This window comes from Gorilla gorilla, chromosome 9 (assembly GCF_029281585.2).
Source record: "Gorilla gorilla gorilla isolate KB3781 chromosome 9, NHGRI_mGorGor1-v2.1_pri, whole genome shotgun sequence".
Lineage (NCBI taxonomy): Eukaryota > Metazoa > Chordata > Mammalia > Primates > Hominidae > Gorilla > Gorilla gorilla.
In genome coordinates this window covers 36,873,898-36,896,055 of record NC_073233.2, presented here as the reverse complement: position 1 = coordinate 36,896,055, position 22,158 = coordinate 36,873,898, and the positions used below count along the sequence as shown (strand labels likewise).

Below are 22,158 nucleotides of genomic sequence, written 5' to 3'. Positions count from 1 at the left end.
ATGAAAAACTAGGATGGGTTGCACAGGGGGAGGAAGGAGCTCTCCTTCTCTGGAAACCTCAGAATGAAAATTGAGGCCAGGTGGGGGTGGCTCACGCCCATAATCTCAGCACTTTGGGAGGCTGAGGTGGGAAGATTACTTGAGCCCAGGAGTTCAAGACTAGCCCAGGAAACATAACAAGACCTCATCTGTACTACTGCTAATAACAAGAAAAATAAGCTGGGTGTGGTTGCCTGTGCCCATAATCCCAGCTACTCTGGAAGCTGCGGTGGGAGGATTGCTTGAGCCTGGGAGGTCGAGGCTGCAGTAGTCTATGATTGCACCACTGCACTCCAGCCTGGGTGATAGAGCGAGATCCTGTCTCAAACAAACAAACAACAAAAGAAAAAACAACCAACAAACCAAACAAACACAAAACATTATGTCATCTAGAGGGAAGGGATAGAGGAGATTCAGATGTCATGTAAAACATTGAACGAGATGCCCCATAAGGTTTAGTCCTGCTTTGGGATTTTATGCTGCTGTGTTTTTTTCTCATCTTCCCATGTCACCTTGTTGTCCCCCAGGTGTACTCAAACATATGTGCAAATATCACTCTAATATTTGAATCTGGCTCTGGGGTTTAGATTGCCTTGGTAAGATACTCACTTGCTAGGATATTTGACACGATGCCTTAGGGGAAATGTTAGGTCATTTGAGAACTCAGCAGCATAAACAGTAAGTGGTAAAGTTGTAAACTAAGGATGAAAATATAGTGTGAGGACCTTCACACAACATGAACAGATAGGATCTTCCAATAGCAGTTGGGGTCTCCCTTAGATGTACTTTTATAGTGAAAATGTTTGGCTGTCTTGACTTTTCCAGGTGTTTATCAAATGCCCAATTTGGGAGGAGTAGTTTCCTGAGGGTGGTCTCAGTTTTAATTATCTCCACTGGAATTTGCCCACTCTGCTAGAGGTCTTATTTTCAACTCTATGCCTGTGGGTGGAAATGTCTTCTTCCTATGAGCTCCAGGTGATATTTGTCGTACCATCTCACAGAGTGGCTTTGGCATGTTGCACTGCCTTGTCTTCTGAAACCATCTCTTGCTTTGTACTTAGTCCTATGGATAACAAAGATTCTCAGTGCCTCTGGGTCAGGATATCTATATAAAGTCTGCATCTGTATACGCCTCACTTCCCCCATCCCCTGCCTTGAATCAATCTTCTGTGCATTCTCCCTAGTGTCTACACATTATTTCTCTTTGATGGCATCATGGTGGTGGTGTATATGTGCAAGCCTTCTTTGCTTGTCTTGCTGTCTACTTTGGACTCAAAGCTGAGAAGAAACACTTACTATTTCAGCTCAAAGCTGAGAAGAAACACTTTTCCCATTTTTGCTGCCCCCTCTACTCTGCTGTTCCTTGGACTTTGATATTTAAATGTTTCTCTGAAGGAGGTGGGAGGTGGAGAAAGAGGTTGAAGTGATTCAGAAATTGCCTAGTGTTCCCCATAATGTCAGAAAATTTATTGCCTAGTATGAAGTCAAGATGAGGAACCAATTATGTACCATGTGATGGTTGGCTACTTTAAAGTGGGTAGATTCATAGAACAGGGAACTATTTACAACAAGAGGTTTACATCTGTGCTACTTTCAGTCTAATTCAAAATAATGACAATGATGTCTGTCTGATAAGCTGAGATGACCTCCCAAAGGATTTTGATGCAGTAGCTGGGTCTGTAGCTTAGCTGAGTTACAGAAAAGGAGAAATGGGGCTGTGTCTGTATGTTAGTATTAGAATGAAAGCTAGAAAACAAACACTAGAATAGGTAGATATTACATTTATTCATATATTTAGAGATGTAGTGGCTGATTTATTAAATTTTCATTCAAATGTGGGTGCATTAAGTATAAATGCAAACAGTCCTATTCTAGTGAGCATTTAACTATTGGTATGGGGATATTACTTATCACTTTTAGAGAGTGACACAGTCAGCCCCAGCAGGGAACAGTCATTCATTCTCTGGGAAAACTACTTTTCAAAGACAGGAAATGTTGCTAAGATTGTAAGCACCGAGACTGAGTGTAACCAAGTCTCAGTGATGGAAAGGAAGACATCAAACATTTTTACATCTAAAAAAGCAACATCGGCTATAATGAGGAGGGTTTCCAGGTTACTAATGAGATCACAGTGGATTAGTGAATTTTCTACCTGGTAACAGCATATTAATTTCTAACCTTTCTAACAGAAAAAATCCATTAATTTTTTGCGGAAGTTAAACTTTCTTTTTGGGCTTCCAATTAGACCCACTGTGATAACCAGTTCACAGTTCCTTCCTCCCTACTCTCCTCCTTTCTGCCCTTCCTTCTTGCTCCTCTTACTTTCCTTCTCCGACACAGATAAGAGGAAATAAAAAGGTTAGTCATTGAAGAAATGTGGGACTATCCAGGTTGCACACTGATCTCTTCTATTTCCCTCACTGAAATTGTCATTGTTAAAACAGATTGTTTCTTTAAGAAAATAAATAAATAAAGGAAAAGAGAAAACAAATTAAACAAAGCCTGTAGAGGCAATATGTTTAGGGAGTCTTGTGTGGAGCTTTCAGTGTGTTCTCTGCTGCATGTTAACTATCAAGGGTTGGGGCTGGGATATGAAATATTGTTCCTTATTTACTGTTTCACACTCTAATCTCTGCGTTGCATATTTGCTTCTCTTGTGACCTTCTCTTTGCATTTATAACTGCTTCTTTTCACCTATAATCCGAAAATAAGTGTACATTCCTACAGAGAAATTAAAGGAAGCTGTCAGTGTAGAGTTAATATAGTTAAAGCATCCTTAACTCTGCGACAAACCCCTTAAATAATTAAAACTGTATGCTTGAAGAGTCAGATTTGCATTCCTTTACCAAGTTTATTTAGTACACTATGTTACACTCGATTAAATGAGAATGTTCTGTTTCATTTTCTTTGCTTTGGGTTGATCATTTTGCCTTTTGATTCTTATGCCCTGGTGTAATTTCACAGTGCTTAGGTCTCTAAAACTATACATATATTAATGTATATGTAGATATATACATCCCATTAAAAGGCTTAATATTTGTACTGAATAGAATCTTTGCCCAAGGCATTTGAGCATTCCTGGTAACCTCAGGTGTAACTGGGACTGCAGATAATTCATCGCAGTAAAAACGAGTTTGACAAAATTCTTTTAACATCCAGTGTCTTTTTTTTTTTTAATTTTTAAAGCTCTGTTATTTTGGCATCACCTTCTCTCCCTACAGTTTGATTTGTGAATAGCAAAAACCAGAAGATACAGGTGTTGAATGGTTGTGGAAAGGAAATTAAATATAAGTGCTATCTCTCCACATTTCAGTTGGCAGAGCATGTGCAGACTGCTCTCTGTAAATTAGTTCATTGCTTAAGTTATGCATGTTTAAGAAGGAATAAATTAGTTATCTGTTTCCTAATGAGTAGTGGGATCAATTCGAGCATGATGAGAGAGAAATAGCATAATTTTGCTTCCCCAGTTGAGGTTCAGTATCCCTAAACTTCACCGTTAATCACTCTATCAGTTTCCTGGGTTATTTCAAATCTATATGTAAGATATTCATTCCTTTTAATTTTCCTACCAGGTAAGTAAGTCTTTTTGAATTTGCCCAGTGGGTTTGTAGATGGATGATGCTGTCTCCTTTACACCCAGAAGTGTCCTTAATTACAATGGGCCCTTCTGCCTTTGTGTCAGTTTGTCTGGGTGCATTCACGAATAATAATAAATATGTATGTGCGATGACAATTTCAAGGGTTCTAATATGTTTAACTGTTATGGGATCTGTTATGTCTACTTTAGGGTCGACCCCATCCCATATGACACTCCAAAACCAGCGGGCCACACGCGGTTTGTCTGCATCTCAGACACACACTCCAGAACAGATGGTATCCAGATGCCTTATGGGGACATCCTTCTCCACACAGGCGATTTCACCGAGCTGGGACTGCCCTCAGAGGTTAAGAAGTTTAATGACTGGTTAGGTAAGGAATGATTGCGTTCTGGCGGCCCCAATTAACCTTTCCCGTCCGAGTGTCACTCACTGCGTCCTAATTGAATTAGAGCACTTGGAAGCCAGCTCAGCCATTTCTCGTATGATATGCGGTGGTGTCTAGCTTTAATCCAATTCTGTTAATTAAAGATGAATTTTTAGATATTTAATTTTACTGTGCATCCTTTCAGTGCCTGGCCTTGGTGGCTCTGGGGCAAAGGGATGGAAAGCTTTGAAACCGATCTCATCTCACTCATTCTGCTTTAATGAGGGCATTCATTGGCACACAGGAGACCTAGAATCATATTTTTAATTCATTGGCTCTGCAATCTTTTTTTCCCCAGATATTATAAGCAAAGATACACAAATGACCTACTAGTAAGAGAACATTTCTAAGAAATGAAGGGGTTATAAAAGTCCTTACATGAAACAAAGTTCCTATAGCACAGTGCTGCTTGGGAGCAGATTTCCTAAGTGAGCTGGAGGGTGTTCTAAGACCCCTGAAAACATGAGATGTATTACTGTAAAGTTAAAACTTGGGATGTGAAGTTGCCCTGTGTCCTGTAAAAAGGATAATAGCAATTTTCTGGGTATTGTGGAGGCACCCACAGGTCAGTTACTGCAAAATATTGGATCCTGGTTCCTCTTAGCGGAGGGAAAGACGTGCAAATGTTCTGAGATTTTAGAATCTCTAAAGATGAAAGAATTATATAGTAAAGAGCAGACATCACTCTGGGAGCGTAACATTGTCAATAATATGTCAGCCAACAAAAATAACTTGGGAGATTTAGGCAAAAACATTACAACTTTGTTTTCCATCGAACTAAAGCAGGGTTTGAAAATTTTTTAAATTTTCGATTAAATGATAAGACGTGTTAATGGAAAGATGATATTTTAGAATTGTAAGCAATAAACTTAACTAATAACATAATTATTTTGATTTTTCATGTGACTTTGCTCATCTGTTCACATTTTATATGGTTGACATCTGAGTACATATCTGCTTTTTGACTTTTGGCTGTTTTCATTTAATAGTATTTATTGGTAAGACTTAAAACGTTTTTGCATAATTTTCATATTTATTCTTTTTAATAGCAGCATGGCATTCATATGGTTGGCTATGCCTTTCTTTAATAAGACATCTCTCTAAAAATGAGCATTTAAATTGATAACAATTTTTCCTCTGGTAGCTAGCACTGAAATGTGCATTTTTGTTTGTGTATGTCATTTTGTTTCTATTGATTTATTTCTTAGGGAAAAATACTATACTTAATTTGCTAAGTCAAAGGATATGAAATTCTTTATGGTTTTTGCTACATGTTGGCATCTTGCTTTCCAAGGGCACTGTAGCTGTGTGTTTCACTAGCAGTGAATGAATGTATAGGTACTAGTTCTACCATGGTCCTGGCAGCATTGGATGTTGGAGCATTTATATTTTGTGCTGTTTTAGTAGGTACTTAATCATGTTATTTAAAATGGCAAGATATTTTAACTATTATTTAGCATAATCTCATTTTTACAGATGACACAGAGATGTAGAGAAGTTAAGTGATTTTTTCAGTTTCATAGTGGCAGAGTTGGTTCTAAATCCAGATCTTTTCGCTTATGTTTTTTTTCCTTTACAATAATCCCTTTATTTTAGCAACTTTCATCCATGAACTATTAGCAGTTAAAATTATTGTTGGTAAATCTTGAGAGTTTTAAACTAGTCTGTGTCAATGGAATTTCAACACAGAAATTATCAAGCTGCGTTGACAATGTTGATTTTTAAAGGAAGACAACAGCACTGTGGGAAGTGTTTATAGAAATGGAGGACAGGTTAGGGCTGGTTATAATCTTGTTTAGCCACTGACCTTGGGAAACTGAGTTAACCTTCCTTTTCCCCTTGGTTTCCCTCTGCAGGATGAAAGATTAATACTACTTGTCTTTCTAGATTGTTGTGTAGATTAATCAGTAAATGATTGCTGCTAGTAAGTTTTTGTGGGCCGTTAATAACTGAATGGGGAATGTGCCGAATGAACCATCAAAATATATTTAAAGGGTAAAAACAAGAAGAGGCCAGAGGAATTATTTAGTAGATCAGAAGTAAACACTGGGAGATTTTATAAGGGAAAGTACTCCATAAATGGAAATGTGTCATAACTAAGGAAATACAATGATAAGGAAATAAAATGCCAAGGCACAGCTGCATGGTCAGTGCCTTCTCTTCTTATTTCCCCTATGATCTGGTGAGACAGGAGGAAGAGGTTTCAGCATGGGATGCAGAATGTGAGATTGAAGGGAGCCCTGGGATATGGTTAGAGAAGTTGGGATCCCATAGAGAAGGCCAAGAATAGCTCACTGTTACCCAGGCAACCTCATGGTGCTCAGAGGGTAAGAGATGGTGTGTGATAACACTCTACCACTTGGCTCAATGAGGACCCTTTCTGAAAGGGTGCTTCTAGCAGCAGCTGCCAGGTGGCCTGGCAGAGTGGAGTCAGAGGTCAGATCAATCTAGGGTTTTAGGGCTTTTTCCATAATAGGGCATCCAACTGTCAGTGGGGCATGGGTCTCACAGATTTGGTAGGCATTTGGAGTCCACTGAATCTCTGATTTCTAGCTTTCTACTCTAGTGTAGACTACCCTGATTATTGAAAACAACCTGACTGTCCCCCAAGCTCCTTTATTCTGTCTCTGAGCTAATTTGTTTCTACTATAGGCCAGGCACTCCCTCTATACCTGTAACATCCTTCTGAAGTTGCTAATGTTATCCCCATTTTACCCAAGGTCATTTAGTATGTAAGAAGCTCATAGCGGCTGAGTATCCACCCAAGTACACTCAGCTAGTAGATGTGGGGCTGTCTGACTCCAAAGTGTGAGCCCTTTTCCTTTGTCATTCTGTGATATTATGACAGGGCTTGTGGCATCTAGAAGCATGCAGATTTGAAGCTTGTACTAGAAAGTGCTGTAGCTTCTGGCAGCTTCATGTGGAAGTTGAGTAGCTGTTTGGCTATGTGCTAATATTGCACATATTTGAAAGATGTGTTTAAGCTCTGCCCATCTTAAATCTCACCCTTGACTTAGCAGCTGCAAGGCCAGGGAATCCCATCATGAGTTCTTTGTTGGTTCAGAGATGATGGTCCCTGGTTAATCTGTACATATGTCACCTAGCAGGAGTAACAGGCAAAGTTGTTAATATGCGTACTTTATCAGATAATCGAGCACAGCTTCATCTTAGGTCATAGGAAGATTGAACTCAAACCAGATATCACTACAGGATGGAAGGGGAGTATAACATGTAATGATTATGAGCAACTGGGAAGACCCAGCCAGTTTTGAATTCACTACCTTTGTTAAGTTGTGTAAACTCTCAAGCCTTGAGTTGCTCATTTCTAAAATGAGCATGATAATGATAATACACCTTACAGTGGTTGTGAGGATATGCTCTGTGATAAAGCTCATACTGTTCTTAGAACAACCTCTGGCCTGTATACAACTTTCAACTAATAGAGTAGAGGAAACCAACAGAGCCAGTGCCATAGAATCCCAAAAGCAGAAGTTAAAAGGAGCTGGCCCTGGGCATTTAAAGAGGGATCCAGAGTGTAAAGAGGGAGCACCAAAATGTATAAAAGTGAGCCTCCCTTATAACAGTGACACTAACCAGACAGAATGTTAGGACAGGAAGAGACCTTGAAGGCCATGGAGTCCCACCTCCTAATCTGATAGAAGTGGAAACTGAGACTGGAGAGATTTAATGAATTGTCCATGGTTTTGCAGATAATTAATAGCCAAGTTGGGATAGAATTTGGATGGGGCAGGATGGGGTGGGTGAACTAACATGTATTAACATGTATTGTCTATGGGAGGTAAGGTCCAGATGCTGTACCCCTGCATTACATGTGTCATTTCATACAACCCCCACAATAACTTGTGAAGTAGGTATTATTAGCTTCCTTTTAACGTGTGAGGAAACTGAGCCTTGGTGAACTTAACAGTTCAGCAGTGACCTCAGGATTTGGACTTACGTCCATCAGACTCCAATTTCCAAGTGTATTTCCTTACCTCTCTTCCCAGAGTGGGGCTTGAAATCTATTGGAGGAACTACATCCTGGGTAAAACCATGGTTCTTCGAATAACTGCCTCCTTTTAACACAAGTACTTACACATACATATGTTCAGGGCCTAAGGTGGTTTATTTTCTGAGAAAGCTGTTTTGTGGCACAGCCTCTTTACGTAAGCTGGCCGATGGAAGAGCATTATGAGGTAGGGAAGTATTCTCACCATTTGGTGTAGACAATTTTGGCGAGTTACAACAAAGCAAATACCCGTAAAGAATTCTACAGATGCAGCCAGTCATGTAAGCTCCAAAGAATAGTCTAAATTATGTTATGACATTAGCATTTCATTGACCAGTCCTGGAAATGAGTAGCTACTGATGGTAGCCTGGAAATATCATCTTTTTGGGCAAGTATTTCCCACTTATGAACACTTGAAATGATCAGGATATTCTAAAAACTGCAGCTAACACCGCATTGGCCCCTTTCCTCCCAAATCTCTACCATGGATTGGGGAATGAAACTTTGAATCCCTATATCAGACAGCTGGAGGGAGTGACAGAGCCCCTGTTTTCCATCTCTCCCCAGTCTGGCTAATCAGACATCCCAGTCCTCCATTTGCCCAGACAACCTGTGCCTCTCTTCACCTGGCTGCTGCCCGTAGTGCTGTCTTCAGGGCATCTAGTCTAGGGTCAGAGGGACAGGTGGCTTCTTATTGCCAAAGATTTATTGCCAGAGTGTATGGAGAGAGGTACAGATGAATCCTTCTTGAAGAAATACTTTTTAAATTGATAGTCAGCTCCTATTGTCTCATTAACATTTTAGCTAAGATGTGTTCTACGTAAGCCATGAATAGGCTTTGGTGAGTTGAACTGGGACCCTGCCACCTAATAGTTAATAACATTTTCCTTCTTATCTTAGCAAAAATGCGTACCAATCCCAGACTTGGCTTAAAAATAAACTTGTGAATTAGATAAAGTACCTGTCAGTTAAAATGTGATTATTTTTATTGCCTTGAACATCAGTGGCTTCTAATACCACATTCTCTAAAGGTACATTTTGCAAGGCCTCTTACCATGTGTGGCCTTCCTGCACATTGGCCCTGTGTTCCTTCCACCTGTGCTTCTTTGAGATTACTTACTGTTCACTCGATTTCGTCCCTGTTGTGCTTTCATCTTCAGAATACTTTTGGTAGCCTTCTTGAATATTGCAGTCTATGCTCATGGATGCTACACAAATAGGCATTAGAAGATCTCGTTTGATTGCACATCCACCTTCTTATTTCTGATTTTTCCCTTATGCCCATACCCAGTTTCTTCCCATTTTTCAAATGCAACATGTCCCTTCACACCTCTTTCCCTTTGCAAACGCTGTTCCCACTTCCTGGAATGACCGTCTCTAGGAGAACTCATCCTTTATGACAGATTCTCTTTCACAGTACGCTACTTTCCTTAACACATCAGTCACCCGTCTGTGCATCCCTTCCCATGGCTATGCCATTGTTTACTTGTTTCTCTGCCCTACCAGACAGCAGTGTGCATAATGAGTGCTCTTGGTATGCCTGGTTCTGAGTATAGGGCCTGGAACATTGTTGGTGTACACAAATGTTTGTTGAATCATTGAGTGAGTGGATGAACATAAAGGTACAAGATGTTTTTTCCTGCCTCCGCTTTTGGCCAAACTTTAAAATTATGTATGTATAGTGCCTAATCCTTCCCTCCCATTCCTTTTTCTTTTATTCTCAAAGAACTTATAATATCCCATTGGCTGTTGTTGTTGATTCCTATATACTGTGCAGAAATAAGAAGGGTATATTGTTGCTGTTGAGTTTCCCACTTTATAATTAGAAAGGCAGAGTTTTTGGGTGGTCTATTCTTTCAGTCAAAAGTTTACATATAACAATCCAGTCAGTCAAAAATTCCTTTTAACACAGCATCATTGCCATGAACTTTTAATTATGGCCTTTCAATTGTGGCCTTTCTTTGGTCTGGATTGTCATTTAATAGTTCCAAGCTTCAGTTTTTCCACCCCTAAAAGGGAGAACAAAAATGCTTCAAGGAAAATCTCAAGAAGAGGGTCATTCATATTTGTAAGAGCATTTTGTTAGACATGGCTGTAACAGAGTGTGACTGTAACCAACATCCCAGATTGCAGACATACAAATCAATTTTTGCCTCTCTCAGAAGACTATATTCCCTTTCTAGTGATCCTGCTATTGGCCCAAAGTTTTGGAGCTGGTCTTTAGGAAAAACCTTCACCGCCTAAGCTGTTTATTTTATTCTTATAATATATGTTATACATGTGCATTCCTTTTAACTTAGAGATAAGTGAAAAGAAGAAAACAAAATTACCTATGAACAGATGTAACTACTGTTAACATTAGTGTGAATTCATGTAGAATGTCTTCTATAAATACACACACACACACACAAATATCTTTTGCCAAAATATAAGTCTTACAGTTGCATTGCTTTGTAGTCTCTTTTTCATCTTAACGATATATTATGAACCACTTTTCACATCACTGAATGTGGTTAAAATACTTTTTCCCAAGAAGGATACTTTCATTGTAAGATACACATAACATTATAAACATCCAAATATTCGATGTGTGTAAAGTATAAAATATACATTCCTCCATAATTATATTTCCAAAGTAATTACTTACTATTTGATGTATAGCATTTCAAAATTTTTTCTACTTTCTGTTTCTTTTTTTAATATCCTCAATAGCAGGAAATCTTCACCCATTTAGGGTCTTTGTTAGGGACTATTTTTTAAAATTGATAAAACTATGCGTGTAATCTTGTAACTTAAAAAATGAACACATCATGCTCTGTGTCAGCATAGCATTCTGTTGTACTGACGCACTTTAATTTATTTAGCTAGATCTCTTGCTAGATACATAAGGTATTTCCATTCTTTTATTATTCTACTTGCACTGAAGTGACGAACATCTTTCTTGCTCTCTCTTTGCAAACATCCTTAATTATATTCATAGGATATATTCCTAGAAGTAGAATTGTTTCTTCAGATGATGTGTATTTTTAAAAAATTATGTATTATCAAATTTCTCTTCATAAAGATTGCAATTTCTCCATGATACTCTCAGTAGTATTTGAGAGTCCGTGTCACATATTTTTGAGTACCCTCAGTGGCAGCAAATCTTCACCCTTTAAAGGGTTTTAAAAGATGACGATAGCTGGATGCAGTGGCACACACCTGTAGTTTGAGCTACTTTGAGGTTGAAGCCTAAGGATCACACTTGAGCCCAGGAGTTCGAGACCAACCTGGGCAGCATAGTGAGACCCTGTCTCAATTATAAATAAATAAATAAAAGACTGTAAACGATTTTCTAATTATGAAAGCTCACATGTTCATTGTAAAAACATGTAAACAATGAGGCCAGGCACAGTGGCTCACGCCTATAATCCCAGCACTTTGGGAGCCAAAGAGGGTGGATCACTTGAGGTCAGGAGTTTGAGACCAGCCTGGGCAGCATGGCCAAACCTTTCTCTACTAAAAAAATACAAAAATTAGCCAGGTGTGGTGGTGTGTGCCTATAGCTCCAGCTACTCAAAAGACTGAGGCAGGAGAATCACTTGAACCCGGGAGGCAGAGGTTGCAGTGAGCCAAGATCGTGCTACTGCACTCTAGCCTGGGCAGCAGAGCGAGACTCCATCTCAAAAAAAAAAGAAAGTAAATAGTGATACAGAAAAAAATTAAAATTGCCAATATATCCTATAAAGCTCACATGTAACTACTGTTAATGGCTGGTGCGTATCCTGTGGTGTGGTAGATGTGCATGTGTGTGTGTGTGTATTGTGTGTAAAAAGGCAGTGTGGTATTAGGTTACAAGCATGAGTATTGGATTGAGCCTGCCTATATTTAAATCCTGGTTTCAACATTATTAATTCTGTGATCTTCAATGTATTCATTTGTAAAAGGAGACTTATTAATGCTTAGTGTATCCAGACTCTAAAGATTGCTGTGAAGTTAAGTAAGATAAAGGAGACCCAATGTGTACAAGTAGTGAACGGTCAGGAAATGTTATTTGCTGCTATGACATTTTCCGAGCATGCTGTGCAGTGACAGCTCTTTCATGCTCTGTTGTTGAGGTTCTGTTACTCCTGGGGAGGGCAGGAATTGGAGAGACAGGGGGAGGGGAGAACTCGGAGAAAGTGGCCCTGAAGTCTCTTGTGTCATAGCGACCTGCTGGCCTGTGGCCCACTCTGCCTGTGCAACAGAGAAAACAGTGACACAGTGGCCTTACCTGGCCACCAGAAACCTGATGCTGTCCCCTTCCAAGTACCCCAGACCAAACTTACATAGACCTCTCCTTAGACTCTGATTAACATCTGAACCACAGAAGCACGGCAGCAGGGCCTCTCCTTTCCCTTTCCCTCTTCCCCATTTCCTGTCCTCTCCCCTCTGTTCCCCTCTTTATTCTGACCCACTCTCTCTCCCCTCCAGCGTCGCCACCCCTCCTTCCAGAAACCACCCTTGCCCACCGGCTCCTGTCTTAACAATCTCCAGCACCAGGCTTTATTCACCAGATTACCAAGGGCAGTTTTTAATTAAAAAAAAAAACCCAAAAACAACAACAAAAAAACAACTCTTTCTCATAATACTTTCCAGGCATGGTTCACACATTTAGGATTTCTGATTTTTTGAAACAATAAAAAATATTAGGAACTGGAGCTGGTGAACTGGGCAAGGTAGGAGATGCCATTTTAAATAGAAAATAGAGGCCGGGCGCGGTGGCTCACACCTGTAATCCCAGCACTTTGGGAGGCCGAGACGGGCGGATCACGAGGTCAGGAGATCGAGACCATCCTGGCTAACACGGTGAAACCCCGTCTCTACTGAAAAAATACAAAAAAAAATTAGCTGGGCGTGGTGGTGGGCGCCTGTAGTCCCAGCTACTCCGAGAGGCTGAGGCAGGGCAATGGCGTGAACCTGGGAGGCGGAGCTTGCAGTGAGCCGAGATCACGCCACTGCACTCTAGCCTGGGCCACTGCACTCTAGCCTGGGCGACAGAGGGAGACTCCATCTCAAAAAAATAAAAAATTAAAAAAATTAAAAAAAATAGAAAATAGAGATTGATACCTGGCAACTTTTCTCTAGTAAAGTACCTGGCACTTCCCAAAGAATCACTTCAGAAACGATTTGAGCAGAGCAGCCTCACTGGAATGTTTATAGTCATGCAAGTTTATGATTACCTAACAGTCATATCTAATAAAGAGGTAAAGGTAGGAGCCTTTTTTTTTTTTTTTTTTTGAGATTTATTCTTGCTCTGTAGCCCAGGCTGGAGTGCAGTGGCACGATTTCGACTCACTGCAACCTCCACCAGGTAGAAGGCTTTAGGAAGGGCAGATAAGATTAACTCTTCCTATGATTTACAAAGGAGAATATGCCAGAGGTTTCCCTAGAGTCAAGATCTCTGATTCTTACTGTTGAGAGTTTAATACTCAAGTAGTTTCTTAATCTTTAGCTTGTTCACAAAGACAGTATCTAAAATGCTATACTTTTAAGTTTTTGATTCATAATTTGGTTTTCCTAGCAACCATCCTAGAGTTATGATTTATTGAAAGCTTCTCTTTCTAGTTCAAGAAATCCACTTAGGGTCCTTTTTTCTATTTTTTTTTTCTTTCCCCTTTCTCATCATCATTGTTGTCCTTGTCGTGGTGTGTAATTCTAGGATTTCAGTAGGTGTCTATGAGTTGCCTGTATGTTCTATCAGGTAGCTGTAACACAGCTTGTTTTGTCTGTAATAGTACAGGATAAGAGTATTTGCTTAATACAAGTAACAGTTGATTCATGCTTATTATCTGTGTGTCTTTCTTTACATTTAATAATTTTTTTCCTATATGAATTACTTCATGGTCTAATTCATATAAAAGTGCATCTTTCCAATAAGGACAAAATTAAAGTGTAGTTCAATTTTGATAACAGAATTAAGTAAAGTACTTGGGGGAAACTAATGAACCCAAACACAGCATAGTTGAATATGCTCAAATAGGTAAGATTGGATTTTGTTCCATTAGAAAGGATCATTAGTGACCTGAGGACAAGATGACTGGGTCTTTTGTGATCCATGTGAACCCAATCCTCTGTGTTATGGGCAGCCATTTTCTTAAATCACATTAATTATTATGCCTTTAATTTATATGACATCTTTCCTCCAAAGGACTCAAAGTACCTTTTGAGTATATTAGATCATTAATGCTTATATTGTTTCAGGGGAGTTGATATGGGCAGATAGTATTATCTCTGTCTTACTGATGGATGGGTGGAGATCCAGAAAGGTGGAAGGACAGGCTGGGTCACATTGGAGCCACCATGAGAGCTGAAGTCACTGAGTTGACTCTGTGTTCCAGCCTTCAATTCTTAAGCTTCCTACTTTCTCCTTTCCTGAAATCTCCCCATCTCCTAAAGAGAAAAAAACATACGCAAGACATACATAATTATTACTTCATCAGCTTAGCAGAAAAGCCAGGAAAACACTTTCCTGAAAAGGGTGACCTTTTAGGAATTTTACTGTATGAAAATTGTATCACTGGTAAACAAAATAAAAAAGCGGCTCTTTGAAAACAAAAAAGTCCTCAACTTTTCCAAACTATCTGGTCCAAGAGGAAACACTGAAGCCCCCTAAATCCTAGAGCAGGACTCTTGTGTCCTAGCACATGAAGGGACTTCATCCTCAGAAGATTATTTGTGTATATTCTAAGTGTCTCCTGAGGGCCAGGTTACTGCTTTGTGGGAGGCACTGAGAATGCAGAAGCAAAGTCACTGCATTTAGTATCCAGTCTCTGATTGTCATTATTTTTTCCCCATTTTGTGAATGAGGCAGCTAGAACTCAGACAGTTCAAAGATCTTGCCCAATTTTGCACAGATTTGTCAGTGGGAGGCCTAGGACTGGGGGCTTTGTCTTTCCTTTTGATATGATGACATTTCTCATCATAGGCTAAGTCTGCCTATCAAAACCTAGGAGATTATTCTAATTATTTGAGGTTTTATTGTTAGAATGGAGTGCTGGTTTTATCTTAATCATTACCTCTCTTTCCAAATACTTGCATCTAACTGGAGACCAGATATTTTGACATAGATGGTAGAAAGTACACAGACACCTCAAAACCAATAATACCTCAAACTGAAGTATATCGCCTCCAAATATTGCTTGTTCTTTTAAATTCCCCTTTTGACTCACAGTACCATTAATCCAGGTACCTGAACCTCCTGGAACTATGACTACATTTTATTCGTTTCACTTCCTGAGTGTCTTTCTGACCTCTATGGTGCCTAAAAAGACTGCCAAGCCCCAACTTGCCATTCATCTCTCCTGGAATCCCCCAATAATAATATCTAACACTTGTTGATCACCCACTATTGCCTGACCCTGTACCTGCATTAACTCATTTAATCCTCACAACACTCTGAGGCTGGTTGATGCTGTTATCACCATTTTTACTGATGAAGACTTGGTATCTCTTTGTTATGGGCCCTCCCAACATACTGATATTTTTGTGGAATGCATTTTAGGAACCATGAACAGATGGAATGGAGTCTACTGTGGCATTCAGAGCTCTTCATGAACTGGTCCAACCTATCTGCCCACCTTAATTTCCCACCACACTTCTCTCTGGCCTCTCCTTCACTCTTTGGACTTGCGTGTTACTGTTTTCTCCCCTGTTCTCTCTCTTATTTTTTATTTTTTTCCTTTTTTGAGACAGAGTCTCACTCTTGTCACCCAGGCTGGAGTGCAATGGCACTATCTCAGCTCACTGCAACCTCCGCCTCCCAGACTCAAGTGATTCTCCTGCCTCAGCCTCCCACTGAGTAGCTGGAATTACAGGCACTGGTCATCATGCCGAGCTAATTTTTGTATTTTTAGTAGAGACAGGTTTCACCATGTTGGCCAGGCTGGTCATGAACTCCTGACCTCAGGTGATCCACCTGCCTCAGCCTCCCAAAGTGCTGGGATTACAGGCATGAGCCACCGCACCCAGCCCCTTGTTCTCTCTTCTTGACCACAGCAACTTTCTGGTCCAAGTTTGTTTCCACCTCGAACCTTTGTACTTAATCATCTCTTCAGTCTGTCAATTTCTGCTCAAATGCCACCTCTTTGGTGAGGTCTTCTTATTTTACCTCTTTCTGCATATCCTTCTTTGTTGTTAGTTTTCCTCCGCTGAATGCTAGCTCTGCATGCCTGTAATCCCAGCTACTTGGGAGGCTGAGGCAGGAGAATTGCTTGAACCTGGGATGTGGAGGTTGCAGTGAGCTGAGATCACACCACTGCACTCCAGCCTGGGCAACAAGAGCGAAACTCCGTCTCAAAAAAAAAAAAAAAAAAAAAATGTGTTGCTTCCCTGGGCTTCAGCCCCCTTTTCTACAACAAGGGGAAGTTGTCACAGAGTCGTGAGGATGCAATTGAAGGCGCCTTATTGGAAGATGTCAAATGTCATGTAAGTGTTAGACATGATCATTTTGTTGTTAATATCCTGTCCTATCCCTCATTGCCCTAGGTAGGAGGCCTCCCAATGCATTTCCAGTTCCTGCAACAGGTTTCTGGATAAGGATGGTCATCCTTATACCAACGTGGCATTTGGTTTGGCTTTGATCTTCTCAGTACTCCATAGATCACTTTCATCTTAATTCCCCACCTCCCCACAGCCTGCCTGTATATTGTTTCCAGGAATCTTGATTCCATCTGTCCCCTGGGTTTTTGAATGCCATTTTCCTGGCCCTTCAAGCTGTATGGAGAGTCAGTTCCGCTTCCAGTCTATCACTGGACTCACTAATTCTTGATGTTTGCCACCCGCCCCCACTTTTGACTGATAAATTTTCATTATTGGTTTTGCGTGAAAGTCTTCAGGGTTCTACTCTGCCTGACCCCTGTGGTCACTTAGTGATTACATGCGCCAGCTGAGGTAATTTATTCACTTTGTTTTGGTGTGAACATGTCCCATGGGGCTTGTAACTGCTATAATCACTTGACCCTAGTGACTGTTAAATGCTTTAAACACAGTTATTTTAAATTTATAATTGTTTTCATTAAAAATCCCTTATAGTAACTTAACTGACCTTGCTGTCAATGTGGCGTTATGTGCAGGGGGAGGAAATGAAAATATTATGATGCAAATAATATAGTACTCATCAGAGATATGTGGCAAATGATTAGCTCACTCCACACATTCTCACTTGGAGTCCTGCAAGGAAGATGAAAGGGAAGACGACATAATTATAGCACTGTCCACGTAATTCAATGCAGCCATTCCCACACGCAGGGCAGGCCACTAGCCTAGAGAGGTGAAAGTGGAGTGGAGTCCAAGGTTAAGTCCCAGAAGGGCCTCGCATCAGGCCCGTTAAATGTGTAGACAGCGCTTCTCACACTGGTGGGCGGCCTCCATTGATTATTTTTTAGTTAATATTTCTTCAAGTTTCAGGAAAGTTGCAAGAATAATACAACGAACGCTCATATACCCTTCACACAGATTTCCCCAACTGTTAATGTTTTGCTACATTTGCTTTATTATTCTTTTTCTAGGTGTGTGTGTGTTTGGGGTGGGGTGTGTGTGCGTGTGTGTGTGTGTGTGTGTGTGTGTGTGTGTGTATGTTTTCCTGAAGCATTTGAGTTTAAGTCATAGACATCATGCCCCTTTACCCTAAATATTTCAATGTATCTTTCCTAAGAACATAGATATTCATTTACATGAGCTCACTACAGTTATCAAAATCAAGAAATATAAATTAATACAACTGTTATGTAATCTATAGGCCTTTTTCAAATTTTTCCAGTTGTCTTAATCATGCCATTTATGACATATTTTTTTCTATTCCAGGCTTCTATACAGAATCATGCATTGCAGTCAGTTTTAAAAATCAAACCAAATCAAAACACTGTTTCTTACTTTGTTGCCTTAAGGAATAAGGATTTCTTAATGGAAACTTGGTCCTGTGAAATTAGGATTTGGACCTACATTTCTGATAATCATGAGAATTGCTGTATATTAAGTGACAAGACACCACACTAGGTGTATATTTTGCAAACACATTTATCTCATTCAGTCCTCCCAGCAAACATACAAGGAAGTTATTCTTGATCTGCAGCTCCAGATGCTGCAACTCAGAGAGGTCACCATGCTCTGGGTCACAGAGCTCCAAGGGGCAGTATCTATGTTCCACATCCTGCATTCTTCTGCGGCATACAAGAAGGGTGGGACTCCAGGATCCTGGAGACTAGTAGCCATGTGGAAACGACTGGTGTTATATTTGTTTCATTTCTAGTTTTTACATTTTACTGGCAAAGGTCAGAAGATATATTTACATTAGAAAGTTACCTAATATGTATTTTGACTTCAAAAGATACTGCCTGGTGTCCTAATTAATTTTAACAATTAATGAAATGTGTAACAAATGTCAAATAAACTAGGTTTGTTTAATGGAATGCTGCTAGACTGCTGACCAGAAAGTGCTAAATAATGAAATCCAAAGAGCCTTGGTAACCTGGCTTGTGGTACTGGACACTCGGACACTGAGATACTCTGTGTGTTTCTGGCCTGGCTGTTAGTCCTTGTGGAAACTTGAAGTCATGTTCCAGAGTTGTGAATTGAATGGCCCTTACAAAGGCGTTTGATTAGCAAGCTTTCATAATTTAGCCTAAATGGGGCTGGTGGGGATGATTCAGTTCCAGACTTATGGTTACATCCCTACATTTGGTTTTGGTTTTGTTTATTCTTGTTTTTTTTTTTCTTTCCTTTCTATTTTATTCCTAAATCCAGGATTTCTATGAATACTAGATTCACAAAATGAAGAATATACAATGAAAATACTAAAATATCAGTTAGGTTTCCTTAAATCTCCCCCCAAATTCATAAATTACAGCTAACTATTCTAGCATTCCTCCTAGTAGCCCCAGTACTATTATTACTATTACTAGCACTACCACCACCATCACCACCACTTGGAGAAGGAAGTGGGGGTAGTTGTGCATTTTCATTTAAAAATTTTCAGTATTTTTCCAATATGTTATTTCTGGTTGGGGCTGCTGCTTATCTGTAAAGTGCTTTTCTACAAAGTGTAAAGAGGAGTCCCCTGGGCCTGGTGGGTACATACTCGGTGAATGGCAGATAGCTCCCACTTACCCCCTTGGCTGCTACTCTTCTTGTACAGTGAACAACCTTTGCAACCAAAATTAAAAGTCATTTCTTCCAACATAATTATTGTCTGGAACATCATAAAATTCTCCCCTATTTTTTAATGTAAAAAGTGACATTTTGACTAAGGAAATTTATAATTATTTTAAGAAATGATGTATGTTTTATAGGCTATTTATTACAAATGCTAAAATCAAATGCTCTAAATACTCCCTTCATTTCCAAATACTTACTGTATATGAAAATGACATATAAGACAATATCAAAAAGTCATAGGTGACAAATAAAAATAAATGCTAGCACAAAACATTAACCAAATATAGGTAATAAAAAGTGAAAAGAAAGGCAAACACAAAAGAAGTCTTCTGTTTTGATTTGTCACCCAAATGAACATTCTTTTTGTTTGCCTTATTTTAGCATTTATGTAGGGAAAAAATGACTTAATTTTGGTTACATTGCCTGAATTTCCCAGCTTTTTTCACATCCGGAATTTGTGTTAATGCCATATTTATAGTACACCCTAAATGAATAATTAAGCAGCTAACTATAACATGCATTATTGATCTATCATAGATGTTATTGCAGCAAGTTTTATGTACATTATGAAACTGGGGTAAACTTTTTTTACATTTTTAACATTTTTTTAGCTGTTCAAATTTTAAGAGCAGGAAAGAAGCAGCATTCTTTTTTTCTGATTTCAGGATAAACGTATACAATTAAACTGTGTTGTCTCCCTTCTCGCTGCCGTTTTTATGAATCTCACTTATCCTTCTTTGTTTGGAAATTAGGAGGTAAAGCTCCTTTTGGTTTTGAAGAGACTGTACTTGCCTGTGAGGGCAGACATCTAACTATAAAATATACAACTTCTGAGCTTTGATTTGTCTGTAAAATGTTGAGAACAGGTTAGGAAGTTCTTCACTTGCTGACTCTAAATTAATCATATTCCCTAGTCGTTTGAGACTCAGTGCCCACCAAGTCCTGTATAGTTCTTCCCTTTATTACCTCAATTTGGAATTGTTAATCAACCAAGAGCATATAATAATGTTAGTGGTGGTGATGGTGTTGGTAGTGGTAGTAATAGTAATAATAGTACTGGGGTTACTAGTAGGAATACCAGAATAGTTAGCTGTAATTTAGGAATTTAGGAAACCTAACTGATATTTTAGTATTTTCATTGTGTATTCTTCATTTTGTGAATCCATTATTCATAGGAATCCTGGATTTAGGAAGCAATGTAACCACAGAGCCTGAAAATGTTTGTGTATATATAGACACACATATATATCTCCTTAACATCATTTTTTATGATTTTACACTCATATATATGTGTATTCTAGCATTCCTACTGGTAGCTCCAGTACTATTATTACTATTACTACCACTACCACCACCATCAGTACTATTATATGTGTATATTTTATAGGCTATTAGAAATGCTAAAATCACACCCACACATATATATGTGTATATATATGAGTGTGTGTATGTATATATGCACATACATATTCATGTATACACACCCACACACACATACTTTTTTGTGTGTGTACGTATATATTTTGTTTGTTTGTTTGCTTTTGAGACAGGATCTTGCTCTGTTTCCCAGGCTGGAGTGCAGTGGTATGATCACCACTTACTGTAACCTCTGCCTCTTGGGCTCAAGCAATTCTCCCAAGTAGCTGGGACCATAATTTTACACCACCATGCCTGGCTAATATTTTAATTTTTTGTAGAGATGGGGATTTCCCTATGTTCCTTAGGCTGGTCTCGAACTCCTGGCCTCAAATGATCCTCCCGCCCCGGCCTTTCAAAGAGGTAGAATTAAAGGTGTGAGCCACCGTGCCTGGCCCTGAATGTGATTTTATATGTGAATTCCAAAATGAATATTTTAAGCATACACATTTAATACTATGAAAGTGAGTAAACTAATAATTTGCCTATAAAAATAGATAGAAACAAAAAATGCAAAACCAAAATGTATGTCTTTTGTAACGCATCTGGACATTTTGCCCTTTGAAAAGGCCACACAAGAGTTAAGGGTGGTGGGAAGGCAGGAAGGACTTCTATCTTCACAGTCCTGTGCATACGCAGCTCCTAGTCCAGTTAAAGCCTTCTTATCCAACCTGACAAGGAAAGAAAAGTGTTCAGTTCATCAAAAAAGTCAGCTAACGTAGGAACCCATACAAATGATAATCATATAGCTAAATAGTTTTATTTTAATATGAAGCATAAGACGTGCATGCTTTGGTCAGTATCCTGAGGTAGAACTGAAGCCTTCCCTTTAAGTATGGACACAGTGATTACAGGTCAGCACTGTCTTTCTTGGGTAAATCACACATTTAATTTCTCATCTTTATTAAAAACATATCACATTTTCATTTTGGCATATTTATTGGTGAACATAAAGATGCTTGTGAAACAATCTGAGTGCAGAATCTTTCTAGAATGCTATGATTTTTAAAGTCATTTATAATTACATGAGATGATTACATTAAAAAATACAGCTGGATAAACTGGTTTGGAGATAAACACAGGTGGCTCTAGGACAACTGTGCATGGAGCAGAAGAGCGCAGGTGACTGCTAGAGACAGCCCCTGGCTGCTGTTAGTGGGTGCATGTTGGGCAGCAGACAGTATGTGTCTCAGAGAGACTGGAGACTGTCAGTTAAAAGAGTGTCTAGAATATCTAGAAAGATCCTAAGCAGAGACTGTGTGTGGTTCTTGGTAGCTGTTCTGTGGCTCATAATCTACCATAAACTCTTGTAGTAGTTCTCAGATCTAATGTTTGATCTCTTTGCCTGCCTGGGAATTGTTTTTTTAAAAATGTCATGGATATAGTTCAGTAATAGTGTGAATTTGTTGTTCACAAGTCAGTGTACATGGTGAGTTCCTCGTTTTTACTATAAGTAAACCAAAATGCATCGCAGAGTAAGAATTCATAGTATAAGGTAT

General features: G+C 39.3%; 1 protein-coding gene across 3 annotated transcripts in view; it reads left to right on the top strand.

The window, feature by feature from the left end:
• The window catches only part of MPPED2 (metallophosphoesterase domain containing 2), a 177,860-nt gene that overhangs the window by 46,847 nt on the left and 108,855 nt on the right, over positions 1-22,158 (top strand). For all 3 annotated transcript variants that reach the window (XM_019037749.4, XM_019037750.3, XM_055354191.2), the window contains exon 3: positions 3,827-4,008. In XM_019037749.4, the coding sequence (XP_018893294.1) occupies positions 3,827-4,008 (182 nt within the window). The remainder of the gene's footprint in view (positions 1-3,826; positions 4,009-22,158) is intronic.